We start from the raw sequence: 27,222 nt of genomic DNA on the forward strand, positions 1-27,222 counted from the left end.
AAGGAGTGCAGTGGAGAAAGGAACCTAGACCCTTGACTCGCTCTATGCTTCTGTCTAGCCTGTCACCTTTTCTGCTCTTAGGTCGCGCTACAGGGTCGGAGACCGCTAGAGGTCAGACGCTGGGCAAAACTTCCTAATCTTAGGCATGCAGGTCTTGCAGTTCGGGAGTGAGGAAGATCGGGCCCACTCGTGTCAGTCCCAGGGAGCTCGGCTCTGCGCTGGACCCTGCGCTACAGGGAGGAGGTGCGGAGCAGGGACCGGGCGGGACTCACTGCTGTCTCCAGTCCGTCTCCCGCGCCGCGGCGGTCCCCGTTGCCTTGCTGCCAGCGCCGCTCCTCCTCCTTCCCACGATTTGCCAGCGAACACGGCAGCCGCCCGCGCCCAGAAGAGCCGCCGCGGCCAAAACAGCAATTTGTTCCCGGACGAGTAAAGCAGGAGGCTCAGTACCCCCACCCCTCGAGGAGACACACCCACAGCCTCCAGCGTTGGAAAGAAAGAAGTGTCCCCCGCTCCACCTACCCTCATCAGCGAGGAAAGCCAAAGCCGAAGACACCTGTATTAAAATGAACGGGTGTTTTGGGGAAGAGAGCAGCGCTCCCCTCCCTCCGTTCTCCAACCTTGGAATCTAGAGTCGCAGATCATGTCCCATCGCCTGGGCAGGTCTGGAGCTGCAAAACAACCCCTACCGGCAGCCCTCACCTCTTGCCCTCCAGGAAATAGTCCAGCATTCTGCTAAACTGCAGGGGGGTTTTGCTGTTAGCTCACTTAGTGAACTGGTGAGGCTAAGGTTGAAAGCACCCGCTGGATGGGGAACCAAGCTACATCGGTTTGAATCCTGTTCTGCCACTTGCTATTTGGGTGGTTTTTTTAGGCAAATTATTGATCTTTCAGTGACTTGGTTTTCACATCTGTAAAATGGGGATGCTAATAACTACTTCAGAGAGTTGTTATGCAGATTGAGTGAAAACATATAAATGACCTATAAGAATGTGACTTTCATCATGCAAATATTACCTGATTATGAGTCTCTCAGGACACACGTGAAATAGCCAGGATAGCCATTTCAAATACAAGTAACACAGGCAGAGAGATTGGAGAAGGAGAGAAATGCTCAAGGTAACAAAGTTGGTAAGTGGCAGAGCCTGGGTTCCATCCTTGATAATCTCCCAACTCCAAATCCAGATTCTGCTTCCCTCAAACATAGCTGTCTACCATTATTAGGGCCCAGAAAGAATGGTTGAGGTTGTCTGGGTACTCAATGCACTGGTCATCTGGGATTGTGTATCAGGTCCTGGTGGTCCTGGAGAGGCCTGTAAGGCCAAAAAATGTTCAGATTTTCAGGGTTCCACATCAATACTCTGGGCTAGTTTGGGGAATTAAGCCAAGCCAGACATGGGTGAATGGTGGGGGAGTAGATGGATGGATGCAGTGCCCTTAAGAATTACAGGAGTTTACATTTATTGAGCATTAACTTTGTACCAGGCACTGTGCTAAATGTTTTATTTGGATTGTTCTATTAATCCTCACAGTAACTCTATAAGGTGATAGTATTTTAATAACTACCAATTTACATATGAAAACACCGAGGCAGAGATGCACTGTCCCTACTCACAGCTCCAAGCATAATGCTGGTTCCCACTTCCAGAAGATACATTGATACTTATGGTTATGATCACTTATCCCAAAGCGAGACAGCAGTTTAGGCCTTTAAACTCTTTCCCTATAGTCCCTCAACGAATGTGAACATGTGGAGGGATGGGGATGCAGCCGCAGAGTCTTTCCCTTAGTCTGACCTTTCTTTTTAGATATTATGTTCAGATATAGGGACTCAGACTCTCCTCTCTCTTCATTTTTATCAGCCACTCAGATCTCTGTTCAGATTTGGCATTTGTTCATATATGTCCCCTCAGTCCTTAGTGAATAATCCTCTACCTTCTCCTTGAGGGGTGGGGAGTGTAAGAAGGAGTTAAAAAATCTAAAGAGGGCACTGGAAGATGGGTCCTCATTACTCTAGTCTTTTCTTCTCCCCTTTCCTCATTCTCCACTCATTCTGGGCAATGGTAGAGAGTTGCAGAGAGGGGTAGGCTGAGAGGGGGCCCAGTTCAGATAGCTAAAAGCCTTTGTCAACAAGAAACTCAGGAGGCTGCATTTTGGAGCTGCTGTGGGAGGTCCGTAGGAGTATTATCTACAAAAAAGAACAAGGAGAGAAAGCAGAACAGAGCAGAGCAAGGAAAAAAAAGTTGGGGGGGGGCCTCAGGGCACAAAAGATAAAGCCCCCCTCCTAACCAGAAAGCGCAGCAAGAGTCAGATACTATGTACCCTGGTGGGTGGGAACAGGTGGCTCTCCAGGAAATGAGCCCAGAGGCTCCTCCCCCCTTCTCCCTCCTTCCTACTCTCTCCACCCTCCTTTCTGGAGGCCCCTAGGACTGTTACAAGGCTGGCCCTCAGCCAATGTGGCCGGGCTTTACTTCTAAGGTTGTGTTGTGTGGTTCAGAAATCTTGGGTTTTCAAGTCAGTTCAAATTCTAGCTCTGTCATTGACCAGTATAACGCTGGGTGGGGTGAAGTTCTTTTATCTTGCAGTGCCTCTGTTCCTTTGTTTGTGACATAAACTGTGGTAGACTGTTATTACTAGTACTGCCCTGACTCTGCATGCTGGGACCAAGGATGTGAATTTAGGATGAAGCCTCATACAAAGTTCCCCAGCCATCAAAACAAAATATTTAGCTGGGAATGGTTGTGCAATCCAGCAGCTCAGGAGGCTGAGGTAGGAGGATCACCAATTCAAAGCCAGCCTCTGCAACTTAGCAAGGCCCTAAGCAACTCAGTGAGACTCTATCTCTAAATAAAATATAAAAAGGTTGGGGATGTGACTTACTGGTTAAGTAATTCCCAGTACCAAAAAAAAAAAAAAAATCAACAACAAAAAACCATTTTGGAATGGTCACTGCTTAGCCATCTCATTCTAAGTTATTCCTTTTCTTGTAGTGGAGGAACCTAGTTAGACTAAGCAGACTGCTGTGAAACTTTAAAAAAAAAAAAAAAAAAGGAATCCTGGAAAGTACATGGTTTTACTTATAAAGGAACAATTACATAGTACATGGCTAGTAAGAACAGGAATCGGGTCTAAACCTTGATCTGACCAGGTTGGCAGCAGTTTGCTCCTGTGCCATGCTGTAGGAGGGTTCTATTTTATACTTTAGTAAACAGTCTATTAAAAGGGAACAGAATGCTTATTTTGATGGGTACTCAAGATAGTGATCTATAGTGAGCACTCTGTGAATAGCAACCTGGACTTCACATTGCACAGGAGACACTGCCCTTGACTGCAGCACCACAGTGAAAGCAGAAGCCAGAGAGGGAGTGCCTGCCTGACCTAAGTAATCTCCTTATTGTCTCAAGCCATGTGTTCTCACAGCACCAGTAAATGGGTTTAAAATCAAGTTATAGAGAAAGCTTAACTAGGTTAAGTTGAAGAGACATAAAAAGAGACCTGCCTCTTCCTTGAGGAATCAGGAGTGGGTGGTATTTGTTCCTGCTGTTTTGACGGCAGTGAAGGGGCGGGTGGGCAGGCAGAACAGTTGTGCTGGTGATGGTGGATAGTTTCCTAACCCAGAAACATCTTTAGATAGGTGTTCCTCGGTATAGAGTATCGAGGCCCATAATAAAATTCCCTCATCACCTGTATGGAAATAATGTTTCTTGGCTTTCCTGGGAGTGTGGCTGCAGCAGGCAAGAGTGTTTACTGAGGTAGCTTGTTCCATTAGCACCCAGGCTGCTTCACCCACACAGCTCTGAAACTGGGTAAGGGTTACTTTCCTGACAGGGCTTAGACAAGAGGGGCACAAGGCCCACCATGCTGGAGGAATACACACTCTGAGAGAAAAGCCAAGTAGAAGAGTATAACCATGTGTCTGATTTCTTCTTTTTGATTAATGAAGTCTGTAGGGCTTGATATAGGGGAAACCTATCACATGCTTTTAAAGGGCAGAAGAGACACAAGCAAGCAGAGGCAAGTGGATACTTAGCTTGTCACAGGCTAGCTTATACACTGAGGGTATTGTCTAGCTATACTCTTAAAATAGTTGCATTGTCTTCACTTTATAGTTTAATAACAGGTCCAAAGATGTTACATTACATGCCCAAGGTCATCCAGTCACACTTCCAAACTACAAAACAGAATTAAAGTCCAAGTCCAAGGTCTTTCTACTCTACCACACTGCCTGGCTACCAGGCAGGGCTTCCATAGTTAAGAAAGGGCTAGAACCATTTATCTGGGCCTCAGAACTCAGCAGAGAGCCTTACACACAGTAAGTGCTTCAATGTTGAAAATAATAAATGTTCCTAAGTAGCTGCAACAACCAAAACTTTGATTAATTTTATTGTACGTTTCTCTGGTTGCCAGCATGGAGGGTCAATATTCTGAACTCACTGGTTAAAATGGTGATAAAGTAATTCCTTGTTACATGAAGTCTCAGTTACTTATGTAACAGGTACTGTTTTAGACACCTGTTCCTTCCAAAATGCATGTTGCTGTATTGATAAAATTCTTACCATGTGGAATGAGTCCTATAAATCAAACCCCTCATTTGTTAGGTCCAGTGGCAGGATCTCCAGGGGCAAAAGTCATTGTTCTACTGAGCTTTTTCAAGAACATAGGTTAGTTCACAGATGGATGACAACATACCACAGATTTTCCATAACTTCTCCTATTCCCCTCAGAAATACTCCATACTTGTAAGACTGAAGCTGGCCTGGAAGCACCTGCTAGTATATTGTAGCTTAGGTTCTGCTGGTAATGCTCCCACCTTATACAAGATAACAGCAGGGTGTTCATGCAACACTCATCTAGTATGTCTCTGTCACCCAAATCTATCATTCTTTTTGCTTTTGCTTTTTTTTTTTTTTTTTTGGCAGTGTTGGGGATTAAGCCCAGGACCTTACACATGCTAGACAAGTGCTCTCCGTCACTGAGCTACATCCTTAGTCCCTATCTCAAGTAGTTTATCAGCCACTTGAAGTCTGGGACTATGTTTCAGTTACCTCTATTTCTCCTTAGCTTCCACCTCAACAACTGTGCAAAGTATTCCCACATACTTGTGGTAAGAGTGTAAACCTCTGCCACTTGATCAAAAATGAAGAGTACTTTATCAATTACACAGCCCCACAACTCCACTGCTAGGAATTTACTCTACATATACACTCTCACACACGAGGAATAATATATGTATTATAGGATGTTCATTCAAAAATACTTATAACAGCAAAAACTAGAATACCATCATTAGGGACCAGTTAAACTAATTATGATATATTTATACAGTAGAATACTATGCAGTCACAAGAAAGAACAAGATATATGTTTATAAATACCAGTGGAAAGAGGTTTAAATAGTATATATTCTTTTTTAATATTTATTTTTTAGTTTTAGGTGGATACAATATCTTTATTTCATTTTTATGTGGTGCTGAGGATCTAACCCAGGGCCTCTCGTGTGCTAGGTGAGCACTCTACCATTGAGCCACAACCTCAGCCCTTAAGTAGTATATATTCTTATGAAATATATATATCCAGAAGAATATATAAGAAATTAAATAGTGGTTGCCTCTGGGGAGGGTACAAACAATCCAGAATGGCAGGGAGGCTTACTTTTTATTATCTATACTTTTGAACTGTTTAGATTTCATTTCTTTTTAAAAAAATATTTATGTTTTAGTTATAGGTGGACACAATATCTTCATTTTTATTTTTATGTGGTGCTGAGGATCGAACCCAGTGCCTCACGCATAGTAGGCAAGTGCTCTCCCTCTGAGCCACAACCCCAGCCCTAATTTCATTTCTTTATAACCATTTACAAATAATGTTTTTTCTTAAAGGAAAAAATAATTAGGTTATGAAAAGCAAGGAAATTTTTAAAAGCAAGTTGTGTAAATATATGAATGATTCCCATTTATATAAAAGAAAAACATTTGGGTTTTAAAAAAATCTCTGGAACAATATGTAAGAAACTGCCCAGTGATTTCTTTTGGGGAATGGGGCAAGATAGGCAATCACTTTTTACTTTCAACCATGTATCCTTTTTGGGGGGTGTGGAGATAGAATGTAGGGACTGCTAGTCGAGTGCTCTACCACTAAGCTACACTTTCAACCAGTATTTCTTTTTAACTAGTTTGTATTACTGTTTTATTTTTACTTTTGTATTTTCGTGGTACTGGGGGTTGTTTTGTTTTGTGGCATAGGGATGCTCTAATACTGAGCTACATTTCTAGCCCTTTTGAGTCAGGGTCTATGTTGCTGAAGTTGATCTTAAACTTGGAATCCTCTTGCCTCAGCCTCCCAAAATGATGGGATTAAACCAATGTGCCACAGTGCCCAGCTTGTATTACTATTTTAAAAGGCACATTTTAAAAAATGGCTATAGATTAGGGGTCCAGAAAATATTTGATGTTCATAATGAAGTAATGGTAATTATTATTAATTTTCTTTTGCAGCGGTGGGAATTAAACCTCAGGCATACTAGGCAAGTGCTCTACTACTGAGCTACATTCCCAGCCAAGTCATGGTATTTAAAATTTAACCATCAAGTGACACATAACTGATGGCTAAACAACTTGAAGCCCCAGTCCTATCTCTAGGTTGGAGATGGCAAGACATGTGCCTGTAAGGGAAGACATGTGCCTGTAAGGGAAGACATGTGCCTGTAAGTGGAAGGAAAAATGACAGATACGACCTCTTTGAGGACTAGTAGTAGCTACCCAGGGTATGAAACTTTCCTTCTCTTAGGAAACCCAGAACTATTATGAACAACACAAATCAAACTTAAGATAACCTTAAATTCTCTTCACTGAAGAAAAATCAAATTAGAAAATTTAGAATATGTTCAGGAGATACTCAATGAATTATGGTTTAGATATATTATTAAAAAAAATAAGTCCTGGGTTCAATCCCTGGGTTCAATCCCTAGCACTTCAAACACACACACACACACACACTTTTTTTTTTTTTTTTTGTAGTTCTATGGATAATTCCCAGTGTTACTCTACCACTGAGCTACAAGCCCAGCCCTTGCTAAATTACTGAGGCTGGCCTCAAACTTAGGATCCTCCTGCCTCAGCCACAGGAGGTGCTGGGATTATTAGAGTACACCAACATTCCTGGCTTTATTTATTATTTTAAATAATACCTTTGTAATTCAAAACAAAACAATAAAAAGAACTTTCATTATTTTCAAAATTTTTATGGTCATTAATAATCTTCATGGGGCTGGGGTTGGGGCTCAGTGGTAGAGCACTTGCCTAGCACATGGAGGTGCTGGGTTGGATCCTCAGCACCACATAAAAATAAATAAAATAAAGGTATTGTGTCCAGCTACAACTAAAAATATATTTTTAAAAACCCTTCAAAATTTTTTATAAGGAAATTTAAATTTCAATTTCAAGGCAGTTTTGATAAACATGTTGCTTCCCATTTGTCAGAGTGGTTAAATGCAGTCTTGCCTGGATATAGGGATAGGTCTCTTAATCTTTCAAGGTTACCTCAATTTCTGGATTTATTATATAGTATAGGCAAGCAATTAATCAGGAAAGCAGGGATTTTTCCTGACACCTAGCAGGCTGATGGTGTTAGACAAAGTTTCCAAAATGAGGTGATCAGTCCCTTAGAAACGGTTTCCCCAGTATTCCTTGACTACTGTTTTCTTTACCCAAAGACACACCCACTCACACACACACATGCGTTCTTTTTCAATCTGTTCAACCAACCTGAACCTTGGAGGCTCAGCTTCAACCAAGGAGCCATGGGAGGCCCTGAGGCAGCTAAGTTCTGCACCACTGCCACAGCCTGGGCTCAGGAGACACATGTTAGAGGAAGGAAAACTCTTATTAAATCATAGATGCTGGGAGTGGGGTGGATTGGAGAGGTCCAGCACTAGCTACTTGCTATATGTAGGAGCTCAATTATACAGTTAAATTCACTACCCCTATCCAGGGACAGGGAGGCAGGAAAAACGGTATCAATATAACCTTTGGTTGCGTGGGAGAGTGGCTGGCAGCTATGGTTATTCTAACCTGCTAAGCCCTCCTTCTCTATCCTATGGATCCTTTCTCATAAGGAACAGCTGCATTTGCTTATCCTGGCTTTCATATTTTAATCTGATCCTAAAGCTAAGCAGCAGTGGACAAATGATTTGGGAATCAGACCCCCTCATTTAAGCACAGAATAAGCTGTCCAAGTGACTTCTACCCCATGAAGCCCAAAGAAAAACAGATACTGAAATGAAGTCTCTTGCTGCTATGAAACAAATGTGGGAACATTTATGCAGCTATTTTTATTTATTTATCTATAAAGATTTACTGTAGCAATTTTTTGCTGGGTACCTTAGATTAATACCAATTATATTGCTATAAATTTGGTTCAAGATCAGAACAGGATTCAGCAAAGGGGGAGAACATCAATTAAAAAAATCCTCAAACACTGAAACATTTTTTTTTTTAAACTTAAAAAAGACTTTAATTAAATGCTACTTTCACAGACTTCCTTAGACTGGTTTGCAGTCTAAGGTACAGCTTAAGGTAACAGGAAACAAGGCTTTGGGCATTTTGAAGAAACTGCAGTTAAGCTACGGTGCCAAGCAGGGGACTGAAACCCTGATTCAAGTGTCAAATCTCAGGCACATTCTGAGATAGAGGCAGATTCTCAAATGTTTCCTGGTGTTCTCTCCTTTTTACCAATTAACATTTTCCTTTTCTGGCTAATCCAGTGTGGTATACAATCCCCTCAATTGCCTCTTCTGGTCAAATTGTTATTTGGAGGGAACTTGGCAGGCACCTGTGGCTTCTGCTTAGACTGAAATGGTGACAGGACTAGCTCTGACCCACTTCCTCCTGAGATAGCCTCAACAATGGGGACTTGCTGAACAAGGCCACTACTTGGTGTAGTGGGAAGAATGTTGCTTACCCTTGGGAAGCATGGAAATAATTGCCCCTGATTCCTGGTGGAAATGACTAATCAAAATCAGTCCATATCACTGGGAAAGGTAGAGGAAAAAACAGTTTCCCCTCCAAAAATGATAAAGAGGAAATAAGGAGAGAAGAAACAAAAAAAATATTTAGAATGGCACAAAGTGATATGCATAAACTTCTTTTTGTTATTAAATCTAACTATAAGTTTTCTAAAGTCCAGTTATCAGGTTGAATTAAGTGGCATACAGAAGAAAGGTCAACTGGAATTTCTCTCAAGAGTTCATAGCTTCAGGCTGAGAGGTCCTGGGTTTACGCTGGGGGAGCCCCTTTTTGAATGAGGGCTTGGATGGACAAGGCTCCATGCTGGCTCCAGTTCCATTGGTCCCTGTAGAGTGAGCCTGGCCCCACTCACTAGTGTTTCCGGGTGCCTGGGGTGCAGCACTCTGATACTTAGAACCAGATGAATACCAGGAGCTATTTCTATAACGACCCATACTGTCATGTCGCCCTTGGCTCGCGGGGTCACTGGACTTTTGGCCTTGAGGCCTGAATCCCTGTCCTCCTCGTCTGTTCCCCGGCAACACCTAAGGATAAAAGAATACAATGTTCAAGGTACTCTGGCATTATGATACACCATTTGTTCTACTTTAGTTCACAGGAGTAATCTAAAAACATACTTGAGGTATATCGTGTTTGGGACTCAGAATTCTGTCAACCAATCTTACCTAGCTACTATTATTACAATACATCTTCCACATTGTCTCCTGCTTTTCACTCATAGACTCTTCACTGAAGAGTAGTTTACCCCACTTTACAGGAAGAAAGCTAACATGGAAGAGGATTCTTTGGGTTGTTACAAGCTCTTAATTGGGCATCTGAATTCTGTAGATTTTAGGCCATTTAAGATAAGGAACAATTAGAATAATAAAATTAGCACCATTATGGTCAACTTTGCAAACAAGGATTAAACCATATTGCAGTAGACCAAAAAGCTTATGCCCTGAGGGATTTCTTTTTCTGTCTTCCAATTTCAATGTTAAATCCGTTCTGAACAATGTATTGACAGCTTTGTCTTTTGTTTCTCCTTCAAACTAAGGAAAAGAAAGTATGGTTTACTCTTCCACTCTTCCTTTTTTTTTTTTTTTTTTTTTGGTACTGGGGATTGAAACCAGGGACATTTAACCATACGGCCCCAGCCATTCTTATTTTTTATTTTAGAACAGGTCTGGCTAAGTTGCTGAGGCTGGCTTTGAACTTGCGATTCACCTGCCTCAGCCTCTAGAGTCACTGAGGCTCTATGCCTGCGCCATTGCATTTGGCGTTACTCTTCCACTAATGTGCTCATTCCTCATTCCTAGTAGGTTCACTTTCTCTTCCCCTGATACATTTATACTGAGTTTCTAGTGAGTTGCTGCTTTCAGATACATGCTGGAGAATCTACCAATTGCAGTGCTGGTCTGTCTTGAGATGGTACATGACTCCCAGTATGACTAATTACCAGGCTAATTACCTAAGGGGTGAGGATCACTGCCAACATAAGAAAGTCAGAAATTCTTGGTAACAGGAAGTTACTAGCTGATAGTTTGAAATACCTGTCAAATACTTTCTCAGGAACTAACTGGAACTAGAGGGAAGAAAAATCAGTATGGAATGGGAATAGAGAGAGGAAGGTAGTATATTGAGCTATATCAGCACTTAAAAATTCAAAACTTGGACGCCTTTCTCTTTCCCATTCTCAGTGTGGAAGCAAGGTTACCTCCCGATGAGGCTGGTAGGGTCGGCTGCTGTTGGCTGTAGGAGTTTCTCCTGGTGCCGAATTTCTCTTGTTAGCACCTGTAAGGCTGGGAACAGAGGCACAGGTGGAAGAGGAAGCAGCAGAGGCATCACTTGGGCCACTCAAGGACACAGCTATAACTGAGCTACATCGAGATCTGTTTGAGTAGCTATTCTTTGGATGGGACACTGAAACAGAAATATGAGGAACATGTGGTCATATGACGGAAAAGCATAAGGAATAATAATATTTCCCCTGTTTCTCCATTTCAAATGAACAATTTAAGATATGGAACTATCCACTAGAATAGCATAAAGAAAAAACAATAAAATGAATAACAGGAAGAAACACCTCCCTTTGCTTTCATTCTTCCCTCCTTCCAAATCCTCCTTGCTTGGGGTAAATGAATTCTTAGAGATAGGGAAAACAGTTTTAAGATCAAGTTACCAATGCTCCCTACTGAGTAATGACTTCCTGGCATTTCCTACTACCTAAACTCCTGGCTGTGCCTCCCAGAAGCTGACTAAGCCTGGGAACAATAGTATGGGCCATATGTTCAGTTTCCTATGCAAGGAACATTCTAAAGTACACACTTTGCAAAGAAAGAAAAAGGTAAACAAAACAATTTTTTTCTAAATCCTTCAAAAAATATGAATGATGCAAGGTAAAAATAATTAAGATCAGTTAAATATGAAGAGAACTAGTCTTTACCACAAACATGTATCTTGCCAAATTTCTTTCTGCAAAAATAACCCCCAATCCAAAATACCAACTTAACTGAAAAATATTAATATTTTAATTTCAAATGTTAAGAATTCAATGGTTTAAAACTATCTCCCAGCCTTAGCAACTTAGTGAGACCCTGTCTCAAAATCAAAAGAACTGGGGATGTAGCTCAGTAGTAAAGTGTCCATAAGTTCACCCCCCAGAGCCCCCCACCACCCAAACAAACAAACAAACAAAAAAACCCCCAAACCACCACTCCCCAGATTTTTTTCTTAGCTTTTTTTGAACTAATGATTAGTTAACAACCACTACCCTGAGGATAATATTTCATTTTTTGGGGGTGAAATATCCAGGGCCTCACACATGCTAGGTAGGTACTCTATCATAGAGCTATACTTCCAGCCACATTTCACTTTTATACTGAGACAGAATAGAGGGTCTAACCAATTTGTCACTACAAACTTTCATTCACAGACACTGCACCCTCCCCCACCTTAAGGCTATTATATGCTAGGGAAGGCTGGTATTACAGGTATTATCATCTCTATTTGAGGAGTAAAAAATCCAAGATATCAGCTTTGAGGCAAAAATTCAAACTTGGTCTGACTCCAGAGCTCCATATTCTTTTACACTATGTATTTTACACCTCTCAACTCAGCAGAAAATAGTGAAAAAGCATTTTGTTTTATTTTATTTTATATTTAAAATATTTTTTTACTTGTTGATGGACTTTTTATTTTATTTATATGCAGTGCTGAGAATCAAACCCAGTGCCTCGCACATGCCAGGCAAGTGCTCTACCACTGAGCCACAGACCCAACCCTTTTTATTTTGAGACAGGGTCTTGCTAAGTTGCTTAGGGCCTCGCTAAATTGTTAATTCTTGCTTTGAACTTGTGATCATCCTGCCTCAGCCTCTGGAGGCACTGGGATTGGGATTACAGGCGTGTAACCAGAGAAAAAGTGTATTTATTCTTAGGGACCTAGTAAATAATCATCTTCAGAGTTTCAAGTATCTGCATCCACAGACTTCATAAATATTCCCATGATTACTTTTCACAAAATTAAACATACAAGAGGCACTGAGGAAGACTCAGTGGAGAAGCTAGTTAGCATGCCAAGAAAAGATAAGTCACCCAGGTGTGATGGTACATATCTGTAATCCCAGTTACTTGGGAGGCCAGGGTAGGAAGGTCACAAATTCAAAGCCAGTCTAAGCAATTAGTGAAACTCTGTCTCAAAATAAAATAAAAAGGTCTGGGGATGTATCTCAGTGGTAGAGTGCTAGCCTAGCATATGTGAGGTCCTGAGATAAACCCTCATTACTGCATTTATTTATTTATTTATTTTTAAATATTTATTATTTTTAGTTTTCGGCAGACACAACATCTCTGTTTGTATGTGGTGCTGAGGATCGAACCCAGGCTGCATGCATGCCAGGCGTGCATGCTACCGCTTGAGCCACATCCCCAGCCCATCATTACTGCATTTAAAAAAAAAAAAAAAAAAAAGAGCCTAAGAGGTAAAGGATAGAAAGGACACTACCTCTGCCTCTTAGAATCTCTCACCATCTCACCTTGTCCAAAGGAATCAATGCTCTTCTTTAAAGTCTCTACATCACAGGTGAATCGGGCTACTCGTCCCAGATCCTCATCATATTTACGTTCACTAACAAAGTGCTGGAGAAAGGACAAAGAAAAGCCTCCAAGTTAGACAAACATTAAAAAATTGAACTTACAGCTTGCTACACACAGGTGGAACAGAATTATTTTCAATTTTCTTCTTTTTAACTTCTAAGTTTACTAAATGGCTATCATATTACCAGTGCTGAGTGATCAAACAAATCCACTCATTTCACAAGGGCTCAAAGTTTGGGAGTTTTATGAAAAGCTATAGAATGGTGCATGCCTCTAATTCTAGCTACTCAGGAGGCAAGGCAGGAGGATCACACATTTGAGGCCAACATGAACAACTTAGTGAAACCCTGTCTCAAAATAAATAGCTCAAAATGTAGTTCAGTGGTAGAGAGCCCTTAGGTTCAATTCCCAGTACCACTATTAAAAGAAAGAAAGAAATGCTGCATGATGTTCAAAACCCAGCAGGTACAATCAAAAGAAACTTTAGCAAAGGAAAAAGGAGGAAGAATTTATAGTGGAGGACCATCTTTCCACCATTGGGGCTATTTTCCATATTGTTCTATTTAATATAGAAACAGAGGCAGCAAAAATATTCATAAACTACAACAAAAATCCCATTTAGATGGTTTGGTGTTCTTTAAAAGGAACTTCCTTAGGAAACCCACTTCACCTTTTTATAACATAAGATTTCACAGTTCTAGAAAAAGGAACAATTTCTTGAGACTGAAAATCATTCATGTGAAAAGTCAACTTTGCAAACAAGAAAAGTTTATACTGCAAGTGATTTAATCCTTTTAAGTGGACTGAGCTGAGAAGTAACTAACCCCTTGGGTCAAAAACTAACTATACCATAGAAATTATCTAGAAACATGTCAAGAATAAAGTGCTTCTAGGGATCTATTTCGATTAAAAAAAAATGTCTAAGGTAGCCTAGAATCATTTTTTTTTTCAGATGAAAACAACATGAGAAAGAAAATTAAGGGCCTAGATATAATCTGGAAGAACTGAAAGCCTTATAGCAAAGCAGTCTACTTCTTAACTGAGGGAGGTCTACTCCCACATCCAAAATGCATCAGAATCCTTGGGATGCATCCAGAAACACTGATAGGGAAAGGAGAAAAATTACCTTTGGGCCTTGAAGTCCTAAAGACTTTTGAGTATACTGTGCATTAGGAAAGCATATAAACTTGAACCAAGCTCTCCCACTGAACTACATCCCCAGCCCCACATGAACCTCTTGTAAGAGAACTTCAAAAAAGTAATATCAGTCTGAGATTAATTCTGAAACATATTCTAGGGTTTGTTGAGCCAAAGACATAATGGGAATGACAGAAATAAAATGATCTGGAAATAAGACATTTAAATTGCACAGCACCCACTTCAGCACACTGAAAATGTGGAGAGAAACAGATCCTTAGTCAGCCTGCAGTAATATTTCTAGCAGCTTTTCAGCCACGTGGGAAGGGGAACAGATGTAGCCAGATTTCTCATCTAATTCCAAAGAGGTTTCCGGTTTCTCATAGATAGTTGAATGAGACTGACTGGCATAAATGTGAGGAAGACATTCTATAAAATTTTGTAATATAGTTTTAGTTAAGAGAGAAATAGTAATTTTAAAATTTGCTTTATCTGGCTATTTCACCCTAGTTGGTTTTTTTTCTTTTTCTTTTTTTTTGGGGGGTTACTGGGGACTCAGGGACATTCAACCACTAAGCCACATCCCCAGGCTTTTTGGTATTTTATTTAGAAATAGTCTCTCACTGAGTTGCTTAGCACTTCACTTTTGCTGAGACTGGCTTTGAACTTGAAATCCTCCTGCCTCAGCCTCCAGAGCTGCTGGGATTACAGGCATGGGTCACCATGCCCAGCTCACCCTAGTTGATTTTCTAAGGGAAAGGAGTGAGAACAGCCACATTCTATAAGTTTGTGTGAATCACTGGATCGAAATGATAACAAGGATTCCTAAAAGGTCCTGGATGATCTTCCACCTATGCTTTTATTTTATAAAGGCTGTTGCAAGCCTCTGTAGCAAGTATTTCTCTCAAAAATGGCAATGAAGCTTATGTGTTCACAAACAGTGGTGGCTATGGGCTCAGGAGTAGAAAAGGCCAACTCTCCTTATTCATACAGCTAGCCATTTATAAACAATTGTGTAGAACACCAGTGTCCACAACTACCCACAAATATTCCAACTTCTCCTGGGCTCACATGCTTAGTCACAGAAATACTGTTCTTTATATAAGAATTTAAAAGGCATGAATATTGAACCTCAGTAATCTTTATAGATCACAGTATAATCAGCATCTCAAATTATCAAATTTTCTCTATAAAATCATAACTGATCAAGAAAACATTATTTACTAAAGACCTGCTATATGCCAAGGCACTGGGGATATAGCAGTTTCTGCCATTGTAAAGTTCACAGTCTGGTAGGGAAGGCAGATTAATCAAATGCACATAAAGATGTAACTGCACAGAGGGATAGCGCAGTCAGGGGAGCCAGGAAGAATGAGTAGGTTAAGAATGACCTGTGTGCTCAGAGGGAACAGAAGAATGTTTTGGATACATGGAAAACATGCAGTGGTGTTCTAGCAGGAGGGAGCAGGAAGAATTGTGGAAAGAACTAAACAGTACAGTTGGAGTACAAAAGATAGGGGCCTGTTGTAAAGTAAGGACGGTGGGAGAGCCAGCTCATGCAGAACCCTGTACACTACGTGGAAGATTGTTGTATTTATCCTAAAACTACTGGAAAGTCTAAAGCAGACTACTATTTTTTTTGAGGAATAGATAGAAAGGCAGGGCAGAGGGGGCAGAGGTAAAATGGATGGAGAATCAGGTAAGAAGGTACTATAGAAGTACAAGCAACAAAAGATAGCTTGATCATGTTGGTGGTAGAGATGAAGAGAAAAGGTCAGATCTTAGATTCAGTAAAAGGTAAAATGGCTGGGTGCAGTGGTGCACACCCATAATCCCAGAGGCTTAGAAGGCTGAGTCAGGAGGATTGTGAGTTCAAAGCCAGCCTCAGCAAAAGTGAGGTGCTAAGCAACTCAGTGAGACCCTGTCTCTAAATACAAAAGGGCTGGGGATTTGGCTCAGTGGTCGATTGGACCTGAGTTCAATCCCCAGTACACCCCTACTCCTCCACCCCCCTTAAAAAAAGAGGTAAAATGGACAAGGTCTACTGACAGAGTTAACTTGAGAAATGGCAAAATTTCCTAAGGTTTCCAGCTTGGACAACTGGATGGGTGATAGTACCATTTACAGAGAAAGAGAACCTGGAAGAGGGCCAGTATGGAAAGGGAAGATCATACATTTGATATATTTGATATAACCATGAATTATGGAGATTTGCTACTTTAGCCTCCTGAGGGTAAGAAGAAAGGCAGAGAGGAGAATAAGTTTTACTTTGATATCGGCTCTGAGCTCCACCAATTGCTCCTCTGACATTCGTACAGCCACATCAGTCATCTTCTTTAGAAGTTCAGCTTTCTTTTGTCGGCTAAGCAAAATTTCCACTGCAGAGGAAAAAAGTATGAATCTCAGATTGCTGCTAAATAGGATAAAGAAGAACTAGAAATATAAGCCATTCAATATATGTATTTGGACAGCCAAGAGCTTAGCTTTTTCCATCCAGAAAAAGAAAATACTAACGGTCTAGTTTCTACCTTCTGGGAGGGTCTTGAAAGCAGTTAAAAGATAAACATTTTTTTATGAATCACAAAGATTCATAAATCATTTGTCCTTTCTCAGTAAAATAAATTATCAAGCATATAAATTAAGATAAATACATATACCTGGTAAAAAATTAATCTAGAATAAATGGGTATTCAATGAAAGGTCTTTAAAGAAATTTTCTAGCATGTCACATTTTGCCCCTCCTTGACTTAAGTCTTAGGAGTTATGTTTCGATCAAAAACATACTCTAAGGATGGCTAAGTAGGATAGAGAAACCTGGGTTCCTAATGTCATCTTGGAGATGCCTTGTCAGTTCTTGACTGGCTATCTCTCATCTTCTCAATTCATGACAGAAAAGTAAATTCACATTTATTAAAGTCACTCGATTGCATGTTGTTAAACTCAATCCCTAACTGATACAAGGAATCCCATACCCTACTGAGAAATTAGCTAAATTTATGGTAGAAAAAGCAGAAATTTTCAAAGAGCACCACCAGGTATTATTTAAAGCTGAAGGTCTTTAGCAGGTTTACTTAGCCCAACTGACTCAAACATGCCACACATGGGTTGCCCATACCCATGTTGGGTTACTATCAGTAAGGACATACTTTCCCAATAAGTTAGAAACATGCTTGCAAGTTTCTTAACACCAAGGCCTAACAGCTACAAATGATTTATTGGTCTAGCTCCCAAGATAAAATCTATTTGCCATTCTTATCAACTTCAGTTTCTCTTAGCTATCTATAGCTTTCTCAGATTTTATTACACAATTGTAAAGGGCAAAATGAAGAATGTCTTGAGTAAAGATTTCTACACATATAAGATAACTTAGAGGGGTTGGGGTTGTGGCTCAGTGGTCAAGCACTTGCCTAGCACATGTGAGGCACTGGGCTTGATCCTCAGCACCACATAAAAAATAAATAAAATAAAGGTATTTTGTTCATCTACAACTAAAAAAAAAAAATAAAAATTTAAAAAAGATAACTTAGAGAACTTAATTATATGAGGCTGTGTCGCAGTCTGGCTGGGCACAAAATCACAAGCCACTCACAGCCTTGTAGATTCAAACAGCAATTCTTTATTCCCGAACTCTCACTGGCACTCTACATGCACATTCTGGGGAAAATACACACACTCCACCAGGCTCTGTGTCCCAAATACCCTCTGAATCCTGCGAGAACTCAACGGGAACTCAAGGAGCAGGCACCTGAGGCAGCAGGATATGCCCTATTCCCAGCAGGATCCACCTTAACCTTAAACCTGGAACCACCCTAGACCCAGATCCACCCTGCCCTGGTCCTTGAGCAGGGTCACCTTTCTCAAACATTCATGCAATGTCACTGCAAATGACCTGGGTCCAAGGCAAGCCCATTTCCACAATGGAGAGTCTGCCCTCTAAGCAACATTGGGTAGGCTGACAAAGAAATTGCCATGCGTCATTCCTACTTGGCTATGGCTCTCAGCAAGGCTGGACAAGTCACATTTCTCCCAAAGAATAAGTTTCTTCACTCATGAAATGAAAACAAAACATCCTTCCTTGAAAGGTTGATTGGAGATCATATATGAACATGTGTGAAAAAAATCCTCTGAATTAAGAGTTTATTTAATAAAACTTTAGCATGTAAAGAAGTACCTTCTTGATAGTATTGGTAATGGAGTTATTACATTGTGTCCCTGAGGAACAGCATTTTTAGGGAGAAAGGAGATAAAGACATTCAGATTGATAAAGTTAGGTAAAATTCCATAGCTCTGAATTTGACAAAATAAGATTGGCATGAGTTGACAATTGGTTGAAGTTGGGCAATGGGGGTTTATTATATTAGCCTCTATATTTGAAATAACTGAAAGTTTCCAAAAAGGACATGTATTTAAAAGGACATCTTATCAAGAGCAAGGACTATGACTTATTATTAGTTTTAGTTTCTCCAAATCTTCATCTTCAAAAACAATATTCAGATGTGAGACTGAAACTGTCAAATTAAGAAATTTCAAGATGTACTGCTCAGTATAAATGCAATCTTACCTCTGACAAACAGTAGGCAGCATCTCTGCCACATTCTCTACCTTCAACTTAAAATGGACCAAATTGAACTTGGCTCAATGCTTCCAAGCTGCCTTCTCTGTTCATAACCATAGGCACAAATGATATAGCTGTAGTCCACCATCTCAACCCAGCCTAATATTTCTACTTACCAGTTTGATGAGGGTGGGTCTTAAAAGAAACAATGTTTCTAATTATAAATATAGCATTTGATTTATGAAGGTAAAACTCACCACTGAAAAGACCCAAGCCAATGCTACTGTCCACGTTGTAGTTGGCATTTCTTCTTTTCATATACCTATATGTTTTCAACCTAACACTTGACAGAAATGACTGAAAAACAGATATCTGATTCTTCCATTAAAAAAAAACAAACAAACAAACTCATAGATTATCCAAGCTTGAATATTCCTCCAGAATCTATTTATATAAGGAATCCTAGTCATGGGTATCTTTAATTCTCAATTCATTGCCTTTCCTTTACTCACTGATTAGAAACATTGAGTGAAAAATGTTGTACAAACTGAGAAAACAAAGTTCTGAGACAGGCAATGACAGGAACTCATATACTCAATTGTATGCAATTTGGTAAAGTCTCTGATTATAAGAATTTTTTCCAAATAGAAAAATATTCCAGTGGAATTGCTTAATCACTGGAGGTAAAAACAAAATAAAACAAAACCCAGGCACCTTCTAGGTACTTTATTTTCCTAAGAATGATTCTTTGATGGCAGATAACAGGATGAAATCTCTGAACTCCACACTGAAAATATTAAAATTTAAAAATATTTTAAAAATATACTCTTGAAAAGTTATTTCTCTTGAAAGGATTTATATGCTAGTGCAGCATAGCAACTCAAGAATGATTAAATATATAAGCTCTTTTTTATAAAAGTATTTTTAATTGTAGATGGACACAATACCTTTATTTATTTTTATGTGATGCTGAGGATCAAACCCAGCACCTCATACATGCTAGGTAAGTGCTCTATCACTGAGCTACAACTCCAGCCCAATATATAAGCTCTTATTGTGGCATTCATATCAAGCTTTTATTATGAGGGCTGGGAAGCAAGAAACTACTACCTGTGTGGGTAACAGCTTTAATTAAAGATTAATCATCTTACTTGCTTCAGCTTTCACTTTGTCCATTTCAGCAAGCAATGCCACTTCTCGATCCATTAAACTAGGAAAAGAACAAAGAAAAAAAAAAGGCTTGATCAGAAACTCACAAAAATAGCACATCATTAACAGCAGAGACAGGCTGCTGAGATTGTTCACTAAAAGCTACAAATTAATGCTATATGGACCACATGACAATTCTGACGTCTTACTTTCAACAAATAATATTCTTAAGGATTTCCAATGAAATAAATAGATTCAATTCCCTTTTATATCTATATATTACAGTACACCAGTTGCTAGAAGTACAAGTTGAGGACCAGTAGATGGCAGTAACAAACTATAAAAACATTTCTTTGTAAATTGTACTAAACCAAGTCCTTATGGAAATTACTATTTCCACATATGCACTCACATATTTACTTATATTTTGGTCTACAAAATTTTAAAGCTCTGCTTTTAATAATTTTAACCATATAATATCTCTTCTAGGGCACAGGAAATTTATGATTAAGATTTGCAAATTAAAACAGCTAATCACAGTTTACCAAGTTCACTGACACTTTTAGTCCTTAAGGTGCTGAACAGGCAAAGCTGATTTCTGATACACATTTTCTTTTTCTTTCTCTCTCTCTCTCTTTTTTTTTTTTTTCCAAGAAGTACTAGGGCCTGAGCCCAGGAGCACCTTTCCACTGAGGTACAGCCCCAGTCCTTTTCATTTTTTTAATTTTAAGACAGGCTCTTCCTAAGTTGCCAAGGCTGGCCTTAACCTTGTGATCCTCTTTCCTCAGCCTTTTAAGCTGCTGGGATTCCAGGTGTGCATCACTGTGCTCAGCAGATTTCTGATAAACATTTAATAGTAGTCTGGAAAGGACAGAATTAAATGTTCTGGTAGGCTTTTTAAATAAAATGGGCAATTAGAACTTTGCAGTGAAAATGTAAATGGTTTGTAGGTACACAAAGATTTTCTATGTTCTTACAAAAAAGCCCACCATGTATAAGGAGATAGTAGGTAACATTAATATCCAATCTCTGGATACAAATAATTTTCCATAATAGTTTTGCTTAAGTGGTAGGAGGAAAAAATCTAAAATTTTATTATCTATACAAATGTGAAAGATTTCAACTTTAAGTCTTAGAATTTGGTGTTCATTCTGATTTATTCTTCTGAATAGAAATATGTTAATAAAAATTCCATCCATTTTTGGTTGTAAAAGCTATCAAACATATACACACATCAATTCAATTTAGCTCAATATGTAGGTATGTTAGCACAAAGTAGTTAATACAGAGACTACGTATGAGACATACAAAAAATGTATAAGGCAGGATAATTTCCTCAGGGAGCAAAATTCTTCATAGAGAAATGCCAGAGAACACAGGTTTGATAATCATTATGTATGATGTTAATAAACAAACTTGTAACTAAACAGATTTGGTTCGCATATTAATCCAAAAGCACCAGACTACAGACAAGATACAACTACTGTGGGATAGCCATACTTTGCTAAGAAAGCATTTCCCAAACCTTGGCAATATTTTGCTCCAAGAATTCTAGCAGCATTTGGAATACCTAAAAAGCAAAACAAAAGCACAACTGAGATAGGATATGCCAGGCCTTCAGTTTGACATTATCTCACTTCTGTTGCCAAATCACCTTAAGATGGAGACACTGTCCACCATAAGACAAAATTATTGTCTCTCACAAAGTTTACAAAATATATATGTATATATATTTTGGTACCAGGAACTGAACTCAGAGGCGTTTAACCTCTGAGCCAAATCCCCAGCCCTTTTTTGTATTTAGAGACAGGGTCTCACTGAGTTGCTTAGTGCCTCACTAAGTTGCTGAGGCTGGCTTTGAACTCATGATCTTCCTGCCTCAGCCTCCCAAGCCACTGGGATTACTACAGGCATGTGCTACTGCGCCTGGTTGCAAAATATTTATTTATTTTTTGGTACTGGGGATTGAACTCAGGGCCTCTCCAAACAATAATCCACATCCCCAGCCCTATTTTGTATTTTTATTTAGAGACAGGGTCTCACTGAGTTGCTGAACATCTCATCATTGCTGAGGCTGGCTTTGAACCTGCCATCCTCCTGCCTCAGCTGGGATTACAGGTATGCATTACTGTGCTTGATGTAAAATATTTATTAAGTGACTTCAGCAAATGAGTTTTTTTGTACCTTACAATCTTTATTATGAAAGGCAGAACATCACGTGATACTTTTTGAAAGGAATTTAAGTTTTAATCAATACAATCATACTTTTTTGTGTATGTGGCAATATCAGTTCATACATTTTGATAGCATTTTCTCCCCCTGTAAGAATGATTAGTGACCATTTTAAAGTTTTGTTTCTTGACTAACTGGTGATCAAAAGAAATTTACAGGGTAATACTATGTACATTCTATTTTAATATAATTTATTTATTATACTGGGGAATGTACCCAGGGGCACTTCACCATTGAGCTACAAACTCAGTCCTTTTTATTTTTTTTATTTTGAGACAGGATCTTACTAAAGTGCAATCATCCTGCCTCAGCCTCCTAAGTTACTGGGATTACAGGCATGTGCCACCATCCCTGACAAAGGAGACAAATTTTATTAATAAGAAGAGTAAAACTTGGGATATAGAGAAAACTAAGTCACTAATAAGAACAGATTTTATGTTTTTTTTTTTCTTAAGAGAATTTTTTTAATATTTATTTTTTAATTCTCGGCGGACACAACATCTTTGTATGGTGCTGAAGATCGAACCCGGGCCACACGCATACGAGGTGAGCGCGCTACCTCTTGAGCCACATTCCCAGCCCAGATTTTATGTTTTATATATTGTTAAGTTTCTGATTTTACCTTCCTCAGCTATGGGTCAGCTTTTATTTGGCATCAAAGTGAAAGGAGTCATCCATATCACTTCTCTTGTGTCCTGTAAGGGGTAATGTAATCTTACTGCTGCAAATCTGTTAGAACTCTTTGCTTTTCTTTCATACTGTAACCAACTTTCTAAGTGACATTAACTCCAAGCTCTGGTTTGGTGCCAAATGGAGTCAGCTCACCTGTCAATTATGGCTTGAAGTAGCAACGACAAGGAACATTGACATAAGGAGTTAAAAAACAAACAAACAAAAAAAAACCAATCAGCCAGAGAGAAGGGCTTCCCATCAGCAGGAAAGGGCAGGTAATCTCTTTCCTCAAGTTAAATTGACCTGGTTGTTATGCTTGCTAATCAATACTAAACACACAGGTCTCAGGCAGGAAACCATTTACCCAGGTGGCTGAGTTCCAACTCAGCAGGAACTCACAAATCTCTCTCCCAGAACTGTGTTTCCTGGTTCAGGCTTGTTCTGAATGGAATCAGATCCTGTAGCTAAGTAATCAGTAAACTGAACAATCATGTGGTCCACAGGCCTATCAAGGTAAAGTTTTGATGATCTACACTTAGTTCTTTATTTTCCAAATACACCTACAGTATCTGATTCAACAAGAATCCAGTATAATGCACATGGTGCTCCCTTCCAGAAGTTCAGAAAGAGGATAAATTAATTACCTAGTAAAATTTCCAGAAGTTAGAGCTTAATTTAAGGAGAGTTTTGGAGAACTGGTTGGATTAAGATAAATACAGAGATATAGAACATATCAAGCCAGAAAACTAATACATGGAAGAGGAAAGGTGAATATTAAGTAAAACAAAAGGGCCAGGTGCAATGGCACATGCCTGTAATCCCAGCATCTTGGGAGTCTGAGGTAGGAGGATTCCAAATTCAAGGCCAGCCTGGGCTAACCTCAAAAAAAAATATAAACAACTGCAGATGTAGTTCAGTAGTAAAGTGCCCCTAGATTCAATGCCTAATACTGGGGGGAGGGGGGAGCACAGAAAGACAAATAGAAGACATGACACTGAGCTCCTAAATATAAAACCTGAAAGGCAAAACTCAGGGTTCAGGACTAGGCTTGAGTAGACTATTAGACAAATTATCCTAAAAAGTACCTTTAATTTATGATGATTTAACATTTTGGAGGTTGATTTCATCTTCATTTTTCACTCTTTCAATTCCAGACACCAGAAAGACCAAGGGGACCCCCATTCTTCCTTTCTTGTTTGCTATATGGTACATAGCAACTAGACCAAGTCTATGAACACAGACATGGTTGTGCATGGCCTAAGGGAACAGGCTCTAGACAAGCAGCAAGAAAATGAATGGATACTTGGGAGAAAGAGTGGGACTTTCTATTCACAAACACATCCAGTCTTGTTTCAGATCTAGGTGGGTATTTTTTTTTTTTCTTCTTCTTTTTTTACCAATAAACAGAATGGACACCTACATCCTTTCATCAGTCCAACTGCTTGTCTTCCCAACTGCTGTCATTTTTATTAATCTGGTCCTTAAGTTTTTTTTTATTTTTTTAAAAAAATCCCTCTTAAATACCCCCAGAAAGGAGCTATGATTTAAATATATACTATCTAATAGTTAAAACAGCTTTGGTATTCTAGGATTCTAGGAGACATTAGCATACATTCCCCCCAAGAGAGTCTATAATTAAATATACTTGATTTTGTGAGTGTGAATGTGAGTGTGTGGTGCTGGGGATTGAACCCAGGGCTCATGTATGCCAGGCAAGCTCTACCACTGAGCTATTATTTCCCAGTCCCTATAATCAAATATGTTCAATAAACAGCATAATTCACAACATACATTAGCATTCAAAAGGCAGTAAGAAGGCCAATATAGTAATACTTTTTTTTTAATTATTTCTAGTGCTTACTTTAAGACCTAGGAAGTATTTTCACAAGATAACAAGGGGCTTGATTTATTTATTTTTTTTTAAGAGAGAGTGAGAGAGAGAGAGGGAGAAAGAATTTTTAATATTTATTTTTTAGTTCTCGGCAGACACAACATCTTTGTTTGTATGTGGTGCTGAGGATCGAACCCAGGCCGCATGCATGCAGGCGAGCGCACTACCGCTTGAGCCACATCCCCAGCCCAGTAATACTTTTTAAAAAGTATTTTCAAATCTCTTTAACTACCAAACCTGGTTTCCCTGACAGAAAACATATTAAGGTATTATAAGAATGACTATTCTACAGAACATAGTTTGAAAAACACAAAATGAAAAGCAAATCAATGATTAATAATAGGTCATAGAAGAGATTGTTGGGCTAAGGTGCATCATGAAGGATGAAAAGAGGTAAGAAAACAAAGAGCTTTTCTACTTTATAATTTTGTTTGAATATCAGGTCATTTGTTACACTACCAGTTTAAAAGACAGACCTTAAAGTAAGAGTGCATGATTTACTCTATAATTATTTGTCTCTTTCCAAACAATATTAACTTCAGGCCCATTTCTAGAGCATATTGTGTTCAAAAGGACAAAGCAAAAAGGCAAATATACTATAAGACTTTTATAATCCTCTCCCTACTATGTGGAATAGTCGAGGATTAAAGACCCTAGTAAGTAGCTAACCATTTTTACAAATGATCATTCTTTTATGTCAGTTCCCTCTCTCTCTCTTTTAATAGTGCTGAGTACTGGGGTCTGAACCCAGGGAAACTCTATTACTGAGCTACATCACCAGTCCTTTTAATTTTTTATTTGGAAACAGGGTCTCACTAAACTGTTGAGGTTGGCCTTGAACTTGTGATCCTCCGGACTCATTCTCCCAAATTGCTGGGATTACAGGCATGTGCCACTCACTGTGCCTGGCCTGTGCTAATAATATAAAATGCAACTTAACTTACCAGCTCTGCAATTCAGCAAAAGCTTGTTTCATTTTCTTAATGGAAGCATCCATTTCTTCTTTAACTACAACTCGATACCGTGCAAGAGATACTGTGCAGCGCTGGAGGTCTTTTACAGATTTTTCAATATTGGAACCTGAGGGAAAAAACCCAAAGAATATTTTTAAAAAGAACATAAGTTAATTTAAAAGTTGAATTTGAGCACCTAAGGCAAATGTCATGGAGAAGAATAATGTTTCCTAAATGATCACCCTCCCAACAACACAGAATAATACAGAAGATAAAATGATATTTCATAATTTTTGAAAAAATAAGTATTCTGGTTAAGATTAAGTAATAAGAACTGGATTTATCCTCCAATCCTAAAAAGTTAACATTCACAGACACAATATATGAAACAATGGTTTTCAGACAATGAAAAACAGGTAGTACTTTCTCCCTGAAAAAGTAGAGATGAATTAAGTAGGGACTATGGTGCCCCAATATACCAACTTGAGAATTCCTAGGTTACAGTGTAGTAAGCAGAAATCCTAAACACACTGGAATTGAGAGGACAATTCTGAATTGAGAATTTAGGGAAGCCAAGGTGGCTAGAATTCTAGGATACAGTCCTGGAGAGATACACACAAAAGTCAGAGAGCTGAACAGCGATCTACAGAGAACTCTGAATATTAATCAGTGCATAGGTGTGAGGAAATTACCAAAACAAGGAAGACGACCACTGCAAAGAAGCAGGCTGATAATTCCCAGAACTCATCCAGGCCAGGAATGGTTTGTGCCACACTAGCCAGAGTGGAAAAAATCTCACAATTTATAGGGGACCAGGTAGAATACTTAGAAGGGTATTGCCCCAATAATGAAGCAAAATTAGCTATAAACTAGAAGCTGCTGCTCTAAGTCCATCCCATCTAACAAAATTTAAAAGCAAGCCTCAAACTGTTTTTCACAAAACTGAGTCCCTTAACAAATCACAAGGATGTGTGGTGGTATATATCTCTAATCCCAGCACTTTGGGAGGCTGAAGCAGGAGAATCACAAAATTCAAGGCCAGCCTCAGCAACTTAGTGAGGCCCTATCTCAAAAATTAAATAAAAAAACAGAAAGGACTGGGGATGTAGCTTAGTGGCAAAGTGACCCTAGGTTCAATCCCTAGTACCAAAATTAATAAAGCAGAATATGCAATAACTGGCATCTGATAAAAATGATCAGTTATATAAATAAGATATAAAAATAGAAAAATACAAACAAGAAAAAAGAAGTATAGAAAAATATGACTCATAATGAAAAGAAAAATAAATCAAAACAGAAGATAGAATAATACAAAAGTTAGACTGAGGTAGAAAAGAACATCAAACAGCTTTTAAAATCTTTTATAATCTAATACCATATATTCAAGAAGGTAGAGGACAGCATAGCATGATAATCAGCGATACAAAAGTTTTTATTTGGTTTTGCTAAATTGCCCAGGCTGGCCTTAAACTTGGGACCCTCCTGCCTCAGTCTCCTGAGTAGCTAGAATTACAGTCATGTGCCATTGTGGCTGACT

General features: G+C 39.1%; 1 protein-coding gene and 1 long non-coding RNA gene across 3 annotated transcripts in view; one reads left to right on the top strand and one right to left on the bottom strand.

The window, feature by feature from the left end:
- LOC144364843 (uncharacterized) overlaps positions 1–25,678 on the top strand; it is a 27,021-nt gene extending 1,343 nt beyond the window's left edge. The window contains exons 2-3 of the long non-coding RNA XR_013422928.1: positions 82–22,055; positions 22,689–25,678. This is a non-coding gene — a long non-coding RNA (uncharacterized LOC144364843). The remainder of the gene's footprint in view (positions 1–81; positions 22,056–22,688) is intronic.
- The window catches only part of Spats2 (spermatogenesis associated serine rich 2), a 124,445-nt gene continuing 105,958 nt past the window's right edge, over positions 8,736–27,222 (bottom strand). For both annotated transcript variants that reach the window (XM_005324916.5, XM_078014737.1), the window contains exons 8-13: positions 25,677–25,812; positions 19,940–19,998; positions 16,502–16,611; positions 13,036–13,138; positions 10,717–10,922; positions 8,736–9,544 (exon numbers count right to left, since the gene is read on the bottom strand). In XM_005324916.5, the coding sequence (XP_005324973.1) occupies positions 9,233–9,544; positions 10,717–10,922; positions 13,036–13,138; positions 16,502–16,611; positions 19,940–19,998; positions 25,677–25,812 (926 nt within the window). In that variant the 3' untranslated portion in view covers positions 8,736–9,232. The remainder of the gene's footprint in view (positions 9,545–10,716; positions 10,923–13,035; positions 13,139–16,501; positions 16,612–19,939; positions 19,999–25,676; positions 25,813–27,222) is intronic.

This window comes from Ictidomys tridecemlineatus, chromosome 6, assembly GCF_052094955.1.
Source record: "Ictidomys tridecemlineatus isolate mIctTri1 chromosome 6, mIctTri1.hap1, whole genome shotgun sequence".
In the NCBI taxonomy this organism is placed as follows: Eukaryota; Metazoa; Chordata; class Mammalia; order Rodentia; family Sciuridae; genus Ictidomys; species Ictidomys tridecemlineatus.